An 18,824-nucleotide genomic window follows, 5' to 3' on the forward strand; every position below is an offset into this window, starting at 1 on the left:
ATTACATACTGGTAGTGTAAGCTACAGAGAATCCAATAATCACAGACAGGCCAATTATCTTTCCAATCGCTTACCTAGATAGTTTTTGAAATACCATCAAAATAGTATCTTTGTTGTACTGAAAGTTATTTTTTTATACTGAAACTGTTTTGAAAATTCTACTGATAATATTATCTCATAAAACTCAAACAATTCTGTCACATAATAATCTGTCAGACACTTCTAGGCTAGTAACTTTCCTATCATATCTCCTAGAACATTAAAATTAATAAAATTATAAATCATTCATGTTTTTCCAATTCTAATATCTGTTAATCTGATGATTTTTATCAATTTGTGACTATTTTTTATATTCTTGTAGGATGTTGGTGGTTTCATTAACATACTGAACTTACAGTGCATACAAATATAAAAAGGCAGTCTTACACAAACCACTAAGCAATTGCTACTGTGGTCCAGAGTTTAGCTTATCAGCCTTGTGAACTGAACCTAGGTTTGTTTCCCATGTACACATTTTACGATTTATAACTTAGTACTGTTATCAAAACAGGAAACACAGTCTTATGAGGACAATTAAAAGAGAAGTATTTTCATACCCCATTCTTGGCATTCCTACTAGACGTTTCCTATTTTCTCCCGCTGAATGACAGAATGGTAGAGTACAGTACCATACCTAATGTTAACACCAATTTCCTCCATTTCTAGCCCCACCTAATTATAAGAAACCATGCAGGATAATTAAAGGAATTTGGGACTGTTGACTAGGAGGTCCCATGCACCTACAATAAAGCACCAACAATGCACAAATAAATTATTTACATACTAGTCTATGGTTCCTAAATCTGCCTCTCTTTGAAAATCTATAAGTTCCAGACCCAGAATCATCTGGTCTGTATATTACATAACAAACTCTCTCAACTAAGTGTCCTACTTCCAACAGCAAGTGATCACTCCATATTCTACCTCTACCTATCACAATATTCATTCCTATAAAACTCTGTACTCTGGGGTTTACTCACAAATTACCCATGCTTGAATTAGGTATATTCCTTTTCCCCATAAAGTCATTCAAGAAAAATATATATTTATTACCAGGTACTTAACACAAATTGTGAGTTTCACTGTGAATTTATTTATAATACATAGTTCCTATGGTTCTAGCTTGTGAAATATCCTTATGAGCAACACCAGCCTATCTCAAGAAGAAATTGTATTGATTCTCAACTGTTTAAAAGGAGTCTAAACAATTTTCATTGGAAGCAGTGGCACAAACAGAAACTTAAGCTAAGTTCCAGGAGGTGCTGGGAGAGCCATATAATTGCTCTTTCTGCACAAGGTAATGTAAGGCGCATCAAAATTTCTGAATGAATGAGTGACATACATCACTGAATGTACATGCTGCAAGGAGACGCAAAACTGTATGGAAAGAGGAAACAATTAAGAGGTCAGGTCGGCATAACATATTGTAGTGTAAGAAAGAGTGGGTGAACTGCTTACAAGATCAAGAAGACTGAAGCAATAATGAGCTACATCTTTATCTGTTAAGGAGAGGATTCAGAATGTTCTACTCTCATTGTAACATGAAAAATTCTCCTAACCTATCTTTCCAGTGTGTTATGTACTGTGGTACCATGTAATTATTTCTGTTTAAGGCAGGCATGTCAAACACATAACCTACAATATAGTGCCCTTACATGTATTGGAAATTTTGAGGAAGAGAAATAAATGCAAATGACTCTCCAGTTTAGGTATAAGACATAACAGAACAACGGCAATTACAGGTACCCTGACCTGGAGTAACAGACTCAGTATGTCAATCAAAGATGATGTTCACATAGGAGTATTTTTTCAGCAAATGTCTGCCAAGTTCAAGTAAATATAGTGATGTTATTTCTGAGATATGGTAATACTAAAGAAAGCTAAGGGGGCTCACACAAAGTTGATGAATTATACTTGAACTTATGTCCATTTCTCAGGTTAGTGAATATCACTTCAGATGGAGTTCATCTTTATTGTTTATTCATAATATTTTCTGCCTTTCACCACTATGATCAACTCCAAATTATCCTAGATATTATTTTATCTTGACAGGTCATCCTTATGATAAAACTAAATTACTATTTCCATTCATCTTTCTTTTATATTTCTTAAATATTTGAGAAACTTTCAGGAATATTTTACAGATTATAAAAATGGCCATAACTTGAAAATATGTTATACTGGTATTCATTTTCCATTTTCATTGTTAAAACCTCACATATAAAGGAATAGACTAAATTTCATTCCAAAAATGTTAACCATCTGTCCTCTCCAGTCTACACTTCAGATTGAACTTTTAATCTGTTATATTCATAAAATGAAGCATTCTAGCAATTTCAGATCTTAATTCTATTTCTTGCCAGTGCCCTACATTCCTCAAACATCTCCACTTTACCTATCATAAGTTATACCATTCCACATCCTATAATGAAGTTGATAAAAATATTCGATTTATAACATATTTCTCTCCAATTTTCATATTTTTTAAAACATTTAATATACTTTCTAATTCTAACTCTACATGCTTAACATTCTACCTGTAAGCTACTTAAAAATTTCCAAACTACAATAACCTTGGAACACCTGTAATGCAGTCTATCTTAATCAAAGCGTACACTGTGGGTGATATCCATAACTTGTATGATGTCCAGAATTGATCTGATTGTGAGTAGATAACCATACCATCAAAATAGTATCTTTGTTGTACTGAAAGTTATTTTTTAATACTGAAACTGTTTCGAAAATTCTACTGATAATATCATGTCATAAAACTAAAACAAATCTGTCACATTCCATTCAACACATTCAGAACAGTTGATAAACCATTTACAGTGTTTCTTAAAAAATGTTGACATACTGCTTGTGAACATAACAGTCTAAAATAATTGACCAGACTGCAAGTTTCTTTGTGGGTTTCCATGTTGAAAAAATAATGTTTCACATGGGACTGAAACATTCTTTCATATTCAATTATGAAGAGTAAAAACATTCAAAAAATTATCTTTAACCATGGAATAAAATAGATATAAGAATTTTTTATTGTAGTGAAGTAGTTCTGAAGATATTTAAATATGATTTTTTTTTCACTTCAAAATTGCCATTTGATCATTATTTTACTCGTAATGTATAAAAGAGAATTACATTGTACAATTAACCATTTAAATTCAAACAGCACCAAATAATGTACAGATTGTTGGAGGTTATCAGCTCAGTTAGCTTTTGTAATGAAGATAATACATGATCTGATGTGAGCATAACTAACTAAAATCCAGCAAATACAAAGAAAGAACCAAAATATCAAAATACAACTCATGCTCAGAATTCAAGTCTTGAAAAGACATCAATATATATGCAAATACAGTACATCAGCCATATAGTTCATATGAAGTATTCACACAAGATGCTGACCTAATTGTTTTACAAGACCAAACCCCATGACGCAACAGTCCCAAAGGGCCATGGCCTACCGAGCGACCTCTGCTCAACCCGAAGGCCTGCAGATTACGAGGTGTTGTGTGGTCAGCTCACTGGATCCTCTCGGCTAATTGTTATAATGATAGTTGAAATGTATCATTTACAGAACGACACTGAGTGAGCCATCTAACAATCAGTGCATGTGTAATAAAACTTAACATGTAATAATACAGATCGTAAGAGTATATGATAAAATAATTCTTAGCCAATTACAAAGAATAACATTAGATTTTCCTTGAAAAACTGCATTGTACCCTTTAGATCATTATGTTCACAAACAAATTTTTCTTTTAACAGCAAGGTTGTAATAAAGAACCATGCTTCCAAGTGAATGAAATGTGTGAGGTAATTGATTGTCTTTCCAGGCAAGGGGAAGTAAGTGTCACCTAATGGTTGACCAAAAGAAAGTAATCCATATATTTTTACATATATAGAGAGTGCTAATCTTCTAATCTGAAGTATTAGAATTTTTTAATAATATTCAACTCCTCATTTAAATTAATTCTATAACATTCACAAAGACTGAGCTGCATTCCAGATTAATGCACATCAACCTCATGATGTAGGTTAACACAAAATATTCTAGGATTGGTATAATCAAATTAAAGGATAAAACACCAGTATTAAATCACTTTGGAATATCTATATAAAGTGTCTTCAGTGGTAAATTTGCACTTATAAGCTTTGTGAAATTCAGTTATTTGTCTACTAAAAATTGGTTGCTCATGTTCTCTTCCATATCCATTCCCAGGATTGAATTTTGCACATTATTTTGGTAAACCTGTCCTCAGAAGTTGAATGTTGACACTTATCAGAATTTTTCTTAATTTAAACAAGTAATTTTTGGGGGAACTAAATTATAAAGAGGTACACAAGATCCATGACAATTCTTAGTGCAATAATGAAAATAATTATACCATGAATATCTGTTGGTGACAAATTATGATGAATGAAATCTTTTTTTCCACATGTACACCAAGAGAAGACACACACATAGTTGTGATAGTTTGTCATGCAAAGAGCCTACAGGGCAAGGGGGAAGGATAACAGCCAACTCACTGCCAGGTTTTATGCCTGATATGTTGAGCTATTACAAAAAGTCATCTTAATGAAGTAAGCCTGGACCAGGAGCTGGTATTCACTACCTGTGACTCATGCTGATGGAGAATCTAACAACAACAACAACATAAAAAACACTATGTTGAAGCATTTTTATTGTAAACACCATGTCTTGCTTTGAAACTTTCCTTTGCTTGTTTTTCTAGCGTTTGAAAGTGAAAATTTTATACTGAAATGTTCTTCTCTACACTGCACAAATGAACAAGATGTAAAGATGCAATTCCATCAGGCTGAGAATCTTCCATAATTTCCATATTAAGTCTTGGTAGTAATAAATTTAACAGTTTTCAAGTCATTCAAGGTTTTCACACTTTCTTCTTGGTTGATCATAACAATACGAAATAATAATAAGTGTCCACAAAACTGCACTTTTTAATAAGAAATTGTACTTTTCATTGCAGAAAACATTTAACACTAAGCTCAGCACCTTTTTAGTCATTTAAGGGCATGATACTTTGCTCATAATTACAGATATTTCACAGTCAGAAATCCATCACATACTTTTACAACATGAAAGTATATTCAGGCGAACTAAATTCTCATTCCCTCCCATCAGTAACAATTTCTTCATATGTAATAAATGTTATTGTGATTCAAATTTTAACACAGGTTTATAATTTAAAATATTGTTGTAAAACTTCAGTACTGAAAACAATACATCCTCTTCAAATTATGTCATTTTTTCCACTGCATGTTAACTACTGAATTAAAACAATGATAAATTTCACTTAAGACACCAAAGTTACATATCATGACCTTAAAATAATTCTAAATAGAGCTAAAAAGCTTTTGCTGTTGATCACAAACACCCCTGATATCAATGACGGATGTCTCTTTGGTTTAAGTTGAGAACCACTTTATAACTTTGTCTTGACAATCACAATATAGTCACGTAGCACTGCATTGAATGGCAAAGCAAAAATGCCACTCTTGATTAAGCCACGCCCTTGGACATCATCCTAACTGTGTTTTTTAGGGCTTGTCGCTTATTGCAGAACCAAATCCTGATTACTTCACGCTCATAACCAAGCTGATGTGCTAATGCTGTGATCTCAGTGCCTGGAAACGAAATTGAACAGATATGTTTGACAATGTAGGAAAAGGAACAACAGAATACAAAATATATATCCTCACCAAAAGAGATAGCAATTGATATATGTTATTGAGGGTGAAGTTCATCAGTAGGGACAGGAAAGTTTTACAGTAATGGGTTAGAAAGCAAGGGAGTCCTGAACACATGATGGTTTTGCTGTGACACCTGTTTACTTGAGCACACTAATAATATTCATGCAACACTTCCCACACAACCACTGAGCTGACGAGAGGATGCTTATAAAGTAATCAAGCTCTTTAGTCTTACGAGTCATAAAATTACAAGTTTATCTCAATGACGCACTTCACCGATGAGCCTGATGCTACACTGGGGAGAAACCCTGGTAATTTCATGAGAGAAAAAACTAAAGAGCTCGAATATTTATATAACACTATAACTTTGCTATGGTTTTAAACTGAAAGTTATTAGTCAATGTTTTACATTTTGGAGAGTCCACTGTTGGCTGAGCCCGTCAAGTACACCCTCAATTCGTACGTCAAACACTTTTGTGGGAATGATGATTTATTTTCTGATCTAACACTCATTTTGAAACCCGTACAGAAGAATTGGAATGTTTTAAACCCTATCTTATGTAATATTTAGAACGTAAAAGCGACCAACCTGTGACTTGTTATTTTCAACGTCGAACAGTAGTCGAGGAATGAATTCTGTTTTAGCGGCTGAATGTTTTAACATATTAATTAATATCTAGGGTATAGAAGACCACCCTTCAGGTAAAATTTTAAGTGTGTGCCTGAAACGGTTTTGGAAAAATGGATATTGTGTATTAGAGAGTCAACCACTATCCAAACCCCTTAGGGGAGAAATATTTTGAAGTATAGGATATTTTACACATCTATATATATAAAATAACTTGTCCTGACTGACTGACTGACTGACTGACTGACTGGATGATTCATCATCGCCAAGCCAAAACTACTGGACATAAAGAAATGAAATTTTGGGGATACATTCATATTAACGTGTACGTGCTCGCTAAGAGAGGATTTTTGGATATACCGTCGCTAAGGGGGTGAAAATGGGGGTGAAATTTTAAAATGAGTGTATCTATATATCAAAACTTTAAAAGTTTACAGATGTAAAAATTGGTATTTAGAATCTCCTTTAAAAATAAGGAAACACGTAATTTTTTTTGTTTTCAGAAAATCCCAATAGGAGGGGTGTAAAAGGGGTTGAATGCCTTTAATCAGAATACCGGTACTTATATCTCAGAAACTGAAAATAGTACAGACCTGAAAATTGGTACTTTTGTTCTTCTTTAAAAACAAAGAAACACGTTTTTTTTGTTTCTGGGAAATCTAATTAATGGGAGGGTGAAAAGGAGGGTGAATTTTTAAAATGAGTGTATCTATATCTCAAAACTTTGAAAATTTACAGACCTGAAAATTGGTGTTTGGGATCTCCTTTAAAAATAAAGAAACACATACTTTTTTTGGAAAATCCAATGAAGTGGGGGGGGGGTGAAAGAATTGAAAAATTAATTGACTTAATTGTATGAGAATACTTAATTTAATAAAAACTAAAAGTGTTACAGACTTGAAAATTAGTATTTGGATCACCGTTGAAAACAAAGAAGAACGCATGTTGGGGGGAAATCATCTTGGGGCGGGAGTGAAAATGAGTTGAATTCCCTTCATGAGGACACATAAATCAAAAAATGAAGAAGTTAAGAGTCGTGATAATCGGTATTTAGAAGATCCTTTACTATTAAAGAAACAAGTATATTTTTTCGGAAAATTCACTTAGGTGGGGGGAGTATGAGAGGAAGTGAAAAAAAGTTAATTATTTTTTATGGGGATACTTATATCTCAAAACTGAAGGTAATAGGCTTGAACATTGGTGTTTGGAATCTCCTTAAACATAAACAAACACGCCCTCTTTTAATTTTTTTTGGAGGGGGGTAAATAAACTTAACGGCGGTGGGGTGTAAAAGGAGGTGAGACCAATTGATTTTACTGTTCATAATGTACGGCAGCGCGACGGCCTCTCACAGCTGGGTCCCATGGTTCAAATCCCGGTCACTCCATGCGACATTCGTGTTGGACAAAACGGAGGTGGGACAGGTTTTTCTAAGGATACTCCGATTTTCCCTGTCATCATTCATTCCAGCAACACTGTCCAATATCATTTCATTTGATTTGTCATTCATTAATCATTGCCCAAGAGGAGTGCCACAGGCTTCGGGAGCCGGCACAATTCCTATCGTCGCCGCTAGATGAGGGTTTTATTCATTCCATTCTTGACCCTGTCGAATGAATGGAAACTGGTTGTAGATTCTCGATGTACTTATTCTGATCATAAACCGATCATCTTTAATCTTTCCTGGGTTCGTTTTCAAGAGCCATCTTTATCTTCGGAGAACGTTCTTAGATTACAGTAGATTCTCCTGGCATATAAATAAAAATTTAAACACATTACAAATAAACGATAGAAATGAGATTGACCGTCCAATTGTTCACCTCTAAAATACGGTCAATAATGCACGGAAGTATGTCATTCGTATCGCCAGAAATCCCGCACACTTGCCTACGCGCGACAATGGTACTGGTCACATTGTCAACAATGGCAATGGCAGCAGATGTAATTTACCGCCAAGTAGCAGTCTTGCATCTTGCTGTGGGGTCCAGAACATATAATAATAATAATAATAATAATAATAATAATAATAATAATAATAATAATAATAATAATAATAATAATAATAATAATAACCTAAATCCAACTGATATCACCCACCCTAATAATAATAATAATAATAATAATAATGTTCTGGACCGTCGTCGAATGTGCGGACCGCGCTGGAAACGGGTCCTGGACGGGTAAAGACTAAGAATCCAGTCCGGCCGCGGGTTCAGTACCGCCAAGGCACCCAAGACGACACCACGCCGGATCTCCGGAAGGATTTGATCCATATAAAAATGCGGTGGCGCTTCCGCAAGGGGGCCGGAATTTGTAATAATTAGTAAAGATTGAAAAGGAACGTTTTACAATACCTGGAGTACCAGAGAGGAGAGACCCTTCCTCTACGCTTGCTATAATCCCACTACCCCGCCCCAAAAAGTATTCTTTCTTTTATAGGAAAATTGAAAGCAAGACAGCATGGAAGAAGAAATTGCCACCATTATCTTTACTCCCTTTGGTGACAGCATCACCCGCCACCAAGCCTTCGTGTGTACAGCGAGCTGAGTGTCCAAATGATTGTACAGCTACTGCTTCAAGTGCATCAAGTAATAAACTATCATCTTCAAGAACTCTTTACAGCGAATTTGGTGATAGTGTAGATGTAAATAAAGTGACAACAGGTTTTCAGTTTGTAGATATTGAAATGCTGTCAGAAGCCCTGAGACAATTTATACAGTGTACATTTTGTAATAATGAAGGGGAAGAAATTAGCTGATGGCAAGGTCAGTTGGGTTCCTAAATCTTTGCCATCTTTTCCTATAAGCATTTTTGGTAAAACTTCCACAAGCGGGCCGGGCATGACGCGCCTCACACTCAGCTCGCTGTACACACGGAGGCTTGGTGGCGGGTGGTGCTGTCACCAACTGTTGAGAAAATGTGACGATATGTTACAACCACTAAATTAACTTGTTTCTTGCCGTGCGGGCAGTATGCGCCGCGGCGATAGTTAAGAGCCTGTCGAAGGGAGTGTGGCCCCCGAAGGGGGCCACTGTTCCCATGACAGAGCTTGGCCTGGATTTACAAAGATAGGTTACAGCTACTAAATTACATTTTTTTTTCTTGACGAGCAAGTGTTTTTATTTTGCGCGGGTTGGTGTGGCGCGCATGCGACCTCTAGCGGGAAAAATGTTACATAGACCTCTTCACAGCTGATCGGAGCTGGCCAATAGGAGTAAAGATAATGGTAGCAATTTCTTCTTTCATGCAGTCTTGCTTTCAATTTTCCTGTATAAGAAAGAATACTTTTTGGGGCAGGGTAGTGGGATTATAGCAAGCGTAGAGGAAGGGTCTCTCCTCTCTGGTACTCCAGGTATTGTAAAACGTTCCTTTTCAATCTTTACTAATGATTACAAATTCCGGCCCGCTTGCGGAAGCGCCACCTTTATTACATCTAAAATAGCCTCAGGAATACAGAATTATACTTGCACCATGAATCTGTAGAGCACAGTCCATGTTGAGGCCAATCGTCTGTTGAGAGCTTATGTAAGTATGTGCACCATACTGCTTTCCTCATGTTTTCCAAATCGTGCACATTTTCTCTTATGGCTTCACCATAATATCCCTGCAACTTGTCAATTTCACTACCAGATAATCTATTTAATCCTCCAATAGCCTTGCCATCAGCTAATTTCTTCCCCTTCATTTTTACAAAATGTACACTCTATAAATTGTCTCAGGGCTTCTGACAGCATTTCAATATCTACAAACTGAAAACCTGTTGTCACTTTATTTACATCTACACTATCACTAAATTCGCTGTAAAGAGTTCTTGAAGATGATAGTTTATTACTTGATGCACTTGAAGCAGTAGCTGTACAATCATTTGGACATGAGCCAAACTTTTTTACAACCTCAATTGCAGCATGATTAATTTCACTAATTTTTTTCACTTTCACTATATGTACCAACACATTTATTAAATAAGTAAAGATGTTTTCTTGTTCTTATTCTGGTTTCCATACGTCTTTCTTTGACCGAATTTATTTACATTTCTCATTTTTCAACTCGGATAGCTTGTAATTTAGATCAAAACAAACAAATTCCTGTGCTTTGGAGAAAAACAAACCAACTCCCTGTGTAAAATCAAAACACAGAGCTTTGATGACAATATGGCCAACTTCAGCTACGGTACGTAAACTTCTCTTTCAAACAAGGGTACATTCATAAATCTGACACAAAAACACGTGTAGTAATAACTTATGAAAGGAGCGAAGGATCTTCATGCTAAAGGGGGCGTAGCCAAAATGAAGTATGCAAGCATGCACTAAATATTAAAAATGAAGCATTTCCTATACGATTTAAGAGTTTAAACTCTGGAATTGCACTTATTACACATCAGTCGACGCGAAATTGAAACAAAAAAAGTCCAGGTTACCCGATGGAAGGGTACTTGGTCTCCTTACGTGGATTTTCCGAAAACAAAAACGTTGGCCTACGTGTTTCTGTATTTATAAAGGAGATTAAAAATACTCATTTTCATGACTGTAAAATCTTCAGTTTTTGAGATACAAAAATCCCCACAAACATTATTCAACTCTTTCTCCCCCCCCCCCCCCGCTTAAGTGGACTTTCTGAAAACAAAAATACATATTTCTTTATTTTTAAAGCAGATTCCAAATATCAGTTTTAACGCCTGTAACATATTCAGTTTTTGAGACGAAAGTGTCGACATAAAAATAATTCAACTCATTTTTCACTTCTCTTCACTCCCGTTAAGTGCCTTTTGAAAAAATAATACATGTTCCTGTACTTTTAAAGGAGTTTTCAATTACCAAGTTTCAGTCTGTAACATGTTAAGTTATTTATGTATACGGTACTGTATATATAGCAGTACTCATTACAAAAATTTCACCCTCTCTTTTATTCTTTTCAGCCGCGTAAGTGGATTTTCACAAAACAACAAATATGTGTTTCTTTATTTTTAAAGGAGGTTCCAAATACCTTCCAAATAAAAGTTTTCACGTCTGAATAATCTTCAGTCTTTGAGATATAACTATCCTTATAAAAAGAATACAACTTCTTCTCCACCTCTTTCCACCCACACCCCCTTAAACGGACTTTTTGAAAACAAACAATACGTGTTTCTTTACTTTTAAAGGACATTCTAAATACCAACTTTCACGCCTGTAACTTCTTCAGTTTTTGAGATATAACTATTCTCATAAACAGAATTTAACTGCTTATTTAAATTTCACAACAGCTCTCCCCCCCCCCCTCCAGCGTTAAGTAGATTTTCTGAAAACAAAAAATACGTGTTTCCTTATTTTAAAAGGAGATTCCAAATACCAATGTTCACATCTGCAACATCTTTAGTTTTTGAGATGTCATGTAAATACCCTCATATAAAGAATTCAATTATGTCTGCAACTTAATTAGTTTTTTAGATATAAGTATCCTCATACAAAGAATTAAACTAATTTTTCAATTCAATCAGTCCCCTTAAGTTCATTTTCCAAAAACAAAAGAATACATGTTTCTTAACTGTGAAAAGAGATTCCACAAATATTTATGTCTGTAACATCATCAGTTTTTGAGGTAAATGTATCCTCATAAAAATAATTCAACTCCTTTTTCACCCCCACACATCCCACCTTAGGTTGATTCCCCACCCCCCAAGAAATGTGTGTTTCTTTATTTTTAGAGGAGATTCCAAACACCAATATTCAATACTGTAACCTTCAGTTTTCAGATATAAGTATCCCCATAAAAATAATTTTTCCACTTCCTTTCACCCTTCCCGTAAGTGAACTTTCCGGAAACAAAAGAATACGTGTTTATTTTTAATGGAGATTCCAAATACAAAACTTTCTGTCTGAAAGTATTTAATTTTTGAGCTAAAAGTATCCTCATGCAAATAATTAAATAATTTTTCAATTCCCTCACCCCCCTTAAGTGTATTTTTCGAAAACAAAAAAACAAAAAAATTCTTTATTTTTAAAGGAGACTCCGAACACCAATTTTCACGTCTGTAACATCTTCAGTTTATGAAATATCAGTATCCTAATTAAAAAATCAACCCCCTTTCCAGTCCTTTTACCCCCCTTAAGTGGTTCTCTGAAAACACAAAAACACATGTTTCATTATTTTTAAAAGATTAAAATTACCAATTTTCATGTCTGTAAGATGCTAAGTTTTTGAGATATACTGTAGATATTCTCATTTTAGAAAATCACCCCTTTTTCAGTTCCCCTTACGTGGAATGTTCGAAAACAAATTGTCTGTGTATCTTTACTTTTACAGGATATTCCAAATACCAATTTTCACATCTATAACATGTTACATTTCTGAGATATTTTGAAGATATAGTCTTCTTTCAAATTCACCCCGTTTGTCACTCCTGTTCACCCCCTAATAATTGGATTTTCCAAAAACAAAAATACGTGTTTCTTTACTTTCTAAAGGAGATTCCAAATACCAATTTTTACGTCTGTAAACATATAGGTTTTTGAGATATAGATATACTCATTTAAATAATTCACAGCCCTTATCACCCCCTTATCATCAGAATATCTAAAAGTTCTCCCTTACTGAACACCTACACTCTAATATAAATTTCATTTCTTTATGTCCGGAAGTTTTGGCTCGGCAATGATGAATCAGTCAGTCAGTCAGTCAGTCAGTCAGTCAGTCAGTCAGTCAGTCAGGACATGTTATTTTATATACTACTAGCAAGATACCCGTGCTTCGCTACGGTATTATATTGAAATTTATAAATGAATGCTTGTTGTTTTAGATATATAATCCGCCGAAATTCGCGATCTGACTCGTTTTCTAATTTCTAATAGATTACGGCTTGTTTCCTCCCATTCTTCAATCTGCCTTTCCAGCAATTGATTTCGTACTTCCCGGGCTAGTTCCAGGTATTCCACCCGGTCAGTTGGGTCCCTAAATCTTTGCCATCTTTTCCTATAAGCATTTTTAATATGGATCAAATCCTTCAGGAGATCCGGCGTGGTGTCGTCCTGGGTGCCTTGGCGGTACTGAACCCGCGACCGGACTGCATTCTTAGTCATTACCCGTCCAGGACCCGTTTCTAGCGCGGTCCGCACATTTGACGACAGTCCAGAACATTATTATTATTATTATTATTATTATTATTATTATTATTATTATTATTATTATTATTATTATTATTATTATTATTATTATTATTATTATTATTATTATTATTATTATTATTATTATTATAGATGTTCTGGAACCCACAGCAAGATGCAAGACCGCTACTTGGTGGTAAATTGCATCTGCTGCCATTGTCATTGTTGACATTGTCGCGCGTAGGCAAGTGTGCGGGATTTCTGGCGATACGAATGATGTACTTCCGTGCATTATTGACCTTATTATAGAGGTGAATTTGACGGTCCATCTCATTCCTATCGTATATTTCAAATGTGTGTAAATTTTTATTTATATGCCGGGAGAATCTACTGTAATCTAAGAACGTTCTCCGGAGGAAAAGATGGGTGTTGAAAACGAACCCAAGAAATATTAAAAATGATCGGTTTATGATCAGAATAAGTACATCGAAAATCTACAGCCTGTTTCGAGTCATTCGACAGGGTCAGGAATGAAATGAATAAAGCCCCATCTAGCGACGTCAATAGGAATTGTGCCGGCTGCCGAAGCACTCTTCTGGGGCATTGATCGATGAATGGCAAATGAAATGAAATATTGGACAGTGTTACTGGAATGAATGATGACAGGGTAAACCGGAGTATCCGGAGAAAAACCTGTCCCGCTTCCGTTTTGTCCAGCACGAATATCGCATGGAGTGACCAGGATTTGAACCACGGAATCCAGCTGTGAGAGGCCGGCGCGCTGCCGCCTGAGCAACGGAGGCTCCTTATAAGTACATTATCAACGGTAAAATCAATTGGTCTCACCTCCTTTTACACCCCACCGCCGTTAAGTTTATTTCCCCCCCCCCCCTCCCGCCAAAAAATTAAAAGGAGGCGTGTTTCTTTATGTTTAAAGGAGATTCCAAACACCAATGTTCACGTCTATTACCTTCAGTTTTGGGATATAAGTATCCCCATAAAAATAAATCACTTTTTCACTTCCTTTCACACTCCTCCCCCCTTAAGTGAATTTTCCGGCAAAAAATACTTGTTTCTTTAATAGTAAAGGATCTTCTAAATACCAATTATCACGACTCTAATTTCTTCATTTTTTGATTTATGTGTCCTCGTGAAAGGAATTCAACTCCTTTTCGCTCCCGCCCCCTAAGATAGTTTTCCTCCCAAAACGCGGTTTTCTTTGTTTTTAAAGGAGATCCAAATACCAATTTTCACGTCTGTAACAACGTTAAGTTTTTATTAGATGTATGTATTCTTATACAATTAAGTCAATGAATTTTTAATTCTTTCAACCCCCCCCCCCCCCTTCATTTGATTTTCCGAGAATATGTGTTTCTTTACTTTTAAAGCAGATTCCAAATACCAAATTTCACGTCTGGAACATCTTCATTTTTGAGATATCAGTAGCCTAATTAAAAGAATTCAACACCATTTTCAGTCACTTTTACGCCCCCCCCCCTACCACCACCCCATTGGTATTTGCGAAAACTAAAAGTACACGTTTCTTTATTTTTCTTTAACATGTTAAGTTTTTTGAGATATGCTGTAGAAATTCTCATTTTAAAACTTCACCCCTTTTTAGTTCCCCTTGAGTGGAGTTTCCAAAAACAAAACACCTATGTTTCTTTACATTTACAGGAGATTCCAAATACCAACTTTTTACGTCTGTAACATTTTATGTTTCTCAGATATTCTGTAGATATAGTAATTCAAAAAATTCACCCCAATTTGTCACTCCTGTTTAACCCCCATTATTTGGATTTTCCAAAAACGATAAAATACCTGTTTCTTTATTTTAAAAGTAGATCCCAAATACCAATTTTCAGATTTGTAATATCTTCAGATTCTGAAATATAAGTAGCCTCATTAAAGGCATTCAACCCCTTTTTAACCCTTTTCCACCCTTCCTATTGGGATTTTCCGAAAACAAAAAAATACGTGTTTCTTTATTTTTAAAGGAGATTCTAAATGCCAATTTTTACATTTAAAAACTTTTAAAGTTTTGAGATATAGATACACTTATTTTAAAAATTCACCCCTTTCACTCCCCCATTAACTGGATTTTCCAAAAAGAAAAAAATACGTGTTTCTTCATTTTTAAAGGAGATCCCAAACACCAATTTTCAGGTCTGTAATATCTTCAGTTTCTGAGATATAAGTATCCTCATTAGAGGCATCCAACCATTTTTCACCCCTTTTCACCCTCCTATTGGGATTTTCCGAAAACAAAAAGTACGTGTTTTTTTATTTTTAAAGGAGATTCTAAATGCCAATTTTTACATTTAAAAACTTGTTAAGTTTTGACATATAGATGCACTCATTTTCAAAATTCACCCCCCTTTTCACCCCCCATTAATTGGATTTTCCGAAAACAAAAAATACGTGTTTCTTTGTTTTTAAAAGAGATCAAAAGTACCAATTTTCAGGTCTGTAATATCTTCAATTTCTGAGATATAAGTACCGGCATCCTGATTAAAGGCATTCAACCCCTTTTTCACCCTTTTTCACCCCTCCTATTGGGATTTTCTGAAAACAAAAAATTACGTGTTTCGTTATTTTTAAGGAAGATTCTAAATACCAATTTTTACGTCTGTAAACTTTTAAAGTTTTCAGATATAGGTACACTCATTTTAAAATTTCACCCCCCTTTCCATCCCCTTAGGGACGGTATATCCAAAAATCCTCTCTTAGCGAGCACCTAGATCTTAATATGAATATATCCCCAAAATGTTATTCCTTTATGTCCAGTAGTTTTGGCTCAGCGATGATGAATCTGTTAGTCAGTCAGTCAGTCAGTCAGTCAGTCAGTCAGTCAGTCAGTCAGTCAGTCAGTCAGTCAGTCAGTCAGTCAGTCAGTCAGTCAGTCAGTCAGTCAGTCAGGACAAGTTATTGTATATATATAGATTATATTGATTACCAGTCACTGAATGTGAATTATGTTTCCCTTATGGGGACTTAATTATTGACAAGAGGGTACTTTTTGGCATTTTCACCTGAGATGTATACAATTCCTTGGAAATTGCATACCCTTCTCTATCAAAGGAAGAATTTAGATGACAATCACAGATTTGTTTATACATAAGTAACAGTCATTCTATTAATGCCCCACATATTAAAGTGTATGTACTCATGTGAAGTAGTTAGAGAGATACACTGTCTAATTCTTCAAAAAAAAAAAAAAACTGGAATAGGGAAGGAATTTAATCATCGGGTTTACAAAAATGTATTCATGATTTAGATCACTTCTGTGTATTTACAATATTTAAGAGATGCTGAAGGTCAGAATAATACTTTGGAAAAGAATTGTTTATCACACTAGAAAGTTTATGGCACAGGTCTCTCACATTTAAGCAATCTTAAATTCCAGCAGCCACTGATGAGATTCAATCCCATGACCATATGCAATCAGTTTACAGTATCAAATAATGTTGTTATAGGCTAAATTCATAAAATTATCTTCAGATAACAGTTATCTCACAAATAATAACATTTTTCAGCATGATTAAATTTAGAAATATAACTTATTTCGTTACACGTGGAATAATATCTTACATTGATAATTAATTTTCTCAGTTCATTTAAAATGGCAAAGCCTATTACTAGACATGGCTCCATTCTGAGGGAATTACAGCAATATATTCCTTGTAAAACTGGTGTAAGAGTCTGCAGATAGTTACGGTAGGTTATTCATAATATAATATATAAGTTTCTTTTGAAAGTTAAAATCAGTGGTAAGTTAACAAATCACAGGAATGTGTACAGGTGAGGATATAGTACAAAATCACAATAGAAATAATGAAGTTAAGCCATAAGTGACCTGGCATTCATCAGTATTATGAAAACTTACCAAGCAAGTGAGAAAAATTAAGTACTTAATGGAAAATAAATTTAACACTATGCATCGCTGATACATACCTGAAGGGTGCGTATTGCGTTCAAAATGAGCATTTAACAGCTCAAGCGCCTGAGGAGTGAATGAGGTACGTCTCTTCCTCTTCTTGGATGGCTCTACACCAATGAATTCCGTAAGATGGTTCTGGCCGCTCTTGTATCTGCACATGTCAACAGTCCTACATTCATTTAATGAAAATTCCTTCAAATCTATATCAAGAACAAGATCTGGCAGGCACATCAATTTCTGGTATATAATTCTGTGTTATTATTATTATTATTATTATTATTATTATTATTATTATTATTATTATTATTATTATTATTATTATTATTATTATTATTATTATTATTATATGGACTTATTTTGTAACACAGGCACCTGTCACAATTGACTACATTCTGTGAAGATGTGTAAAAACAATGACCTAATTTGTTCTTCACAACTTGAGATATACCGGTACGGTATATAATTATTTGGATGATGGACAAACATCCATCCCTAAAGCTGACAAAAATAGTATTATCCTAATAAACTAGAAAACATTTGGTTTCTTCCATGAGTAGGCCTACAGTATATAACAGTTTTGGATGTGAAAGAAAATTGTGGAATAAATTCTGCTGCAAGTACAAGTTAATAATGATAACTCCTTCAACTGTGATAGAAATATTTTTAGAAGGAATCTGTGTTCTACAGTGCACAGTGAGGGTGACAAATAACACCTCTAGGTTTAAAATATATGCTATTTGAGCAACTTAAGTCAAAATATTACCTAAACATTTTCTTATTTTACATATATTCCAAGAAAACAGATTAGGATAAACCGTATAGTAATTGGCCACCTTACAGTTATTGGCCAATACTGATTTAAAGTTCAATTACAAGGCCGTGGTAGCATTTAAAGTCTGAGTTTTGTCATCATATGGCAGACCTATCTTTCATTCTCCATGAGCATGGAACATTTTTCCTCCATTAGCTGTGAGAGTTCGAAATGGCGCCACTCACCTGGCACAGTGTTTAATATTGTGATATTCCTTGTGAATTTCTTTAGCGTCAGGACGTATTTGAAATATCTCTGATACTGCTTCGATATTGTCCTACACACCAGGGAAGGTTACTGAGGTGAGTTAAGTTGGCCTCTCCGGCCAATAGCTGTGTTTTGGGAGTCGATAAAAATCGTGGTTTTTATGCGGTAGACATGCTTCTTATACGATCAGAACATCAGTATTCCTTGGTTTATGTAATAAAAGCAGCCTATACAGTTAATGGCCACCTGGCCAATAACTGTTTTTGGGGTGGTCCATTACTGTAAAAAATTTTGATTGGTACCTTGTAGGTGATTTTAAAAATCCCTAAACTTCCAAAATATGATCCTGCTGCTATGGAAGCAGCAATAGTGGAAATACACAACGATTCTGATAAATCTATG

General features: G+C 34.9%; 1 protein-coding gene across 1 annotated transcript in view; it reads right to left on the reverse strand.

Moving 5' to 3' along the window:
* Positions 1 to 5,566: 5,566 nt before the first annotated feature.
* pdm3 (pou domain motif 3) overlaps positions 5,567 to 18,824 on the reverse strand; it is a 568,723-nt gene continuing 555,465 nt past the window's right edge. Inside the window, exons 11-12 of the mRNA XM_067140052.2 lie at positions 17,419 to 17,555; positions 5,567 to 5,691 (exon numbers count right to left, since the gene is read on the reverse strand). Of these exons, the coding sequence (XP_066996153.2) occupies positions 5,567 to 5,691; positions 17,419 to 17,555 (262 nt within the window). The remainder of the gene's footprint in view (positions 5,692 to 17,418; positions 17,556 to 18,824) is intronic.

This window comes from Anabrus simplex, chromosome 2 (genome assembly GCF_040414725.1).
Source record: "Anabrus simplex isolate iqAnaSimp1 chromosome 2, ASM4041472v1, whole genome shotgun sequence".
Lineage (NCBI taxonomy): Eukaryota > Metazoa > Arthropoda > Insecta > Orthoptera > Tettigoniidae > Anabrus > Anabrus simplex.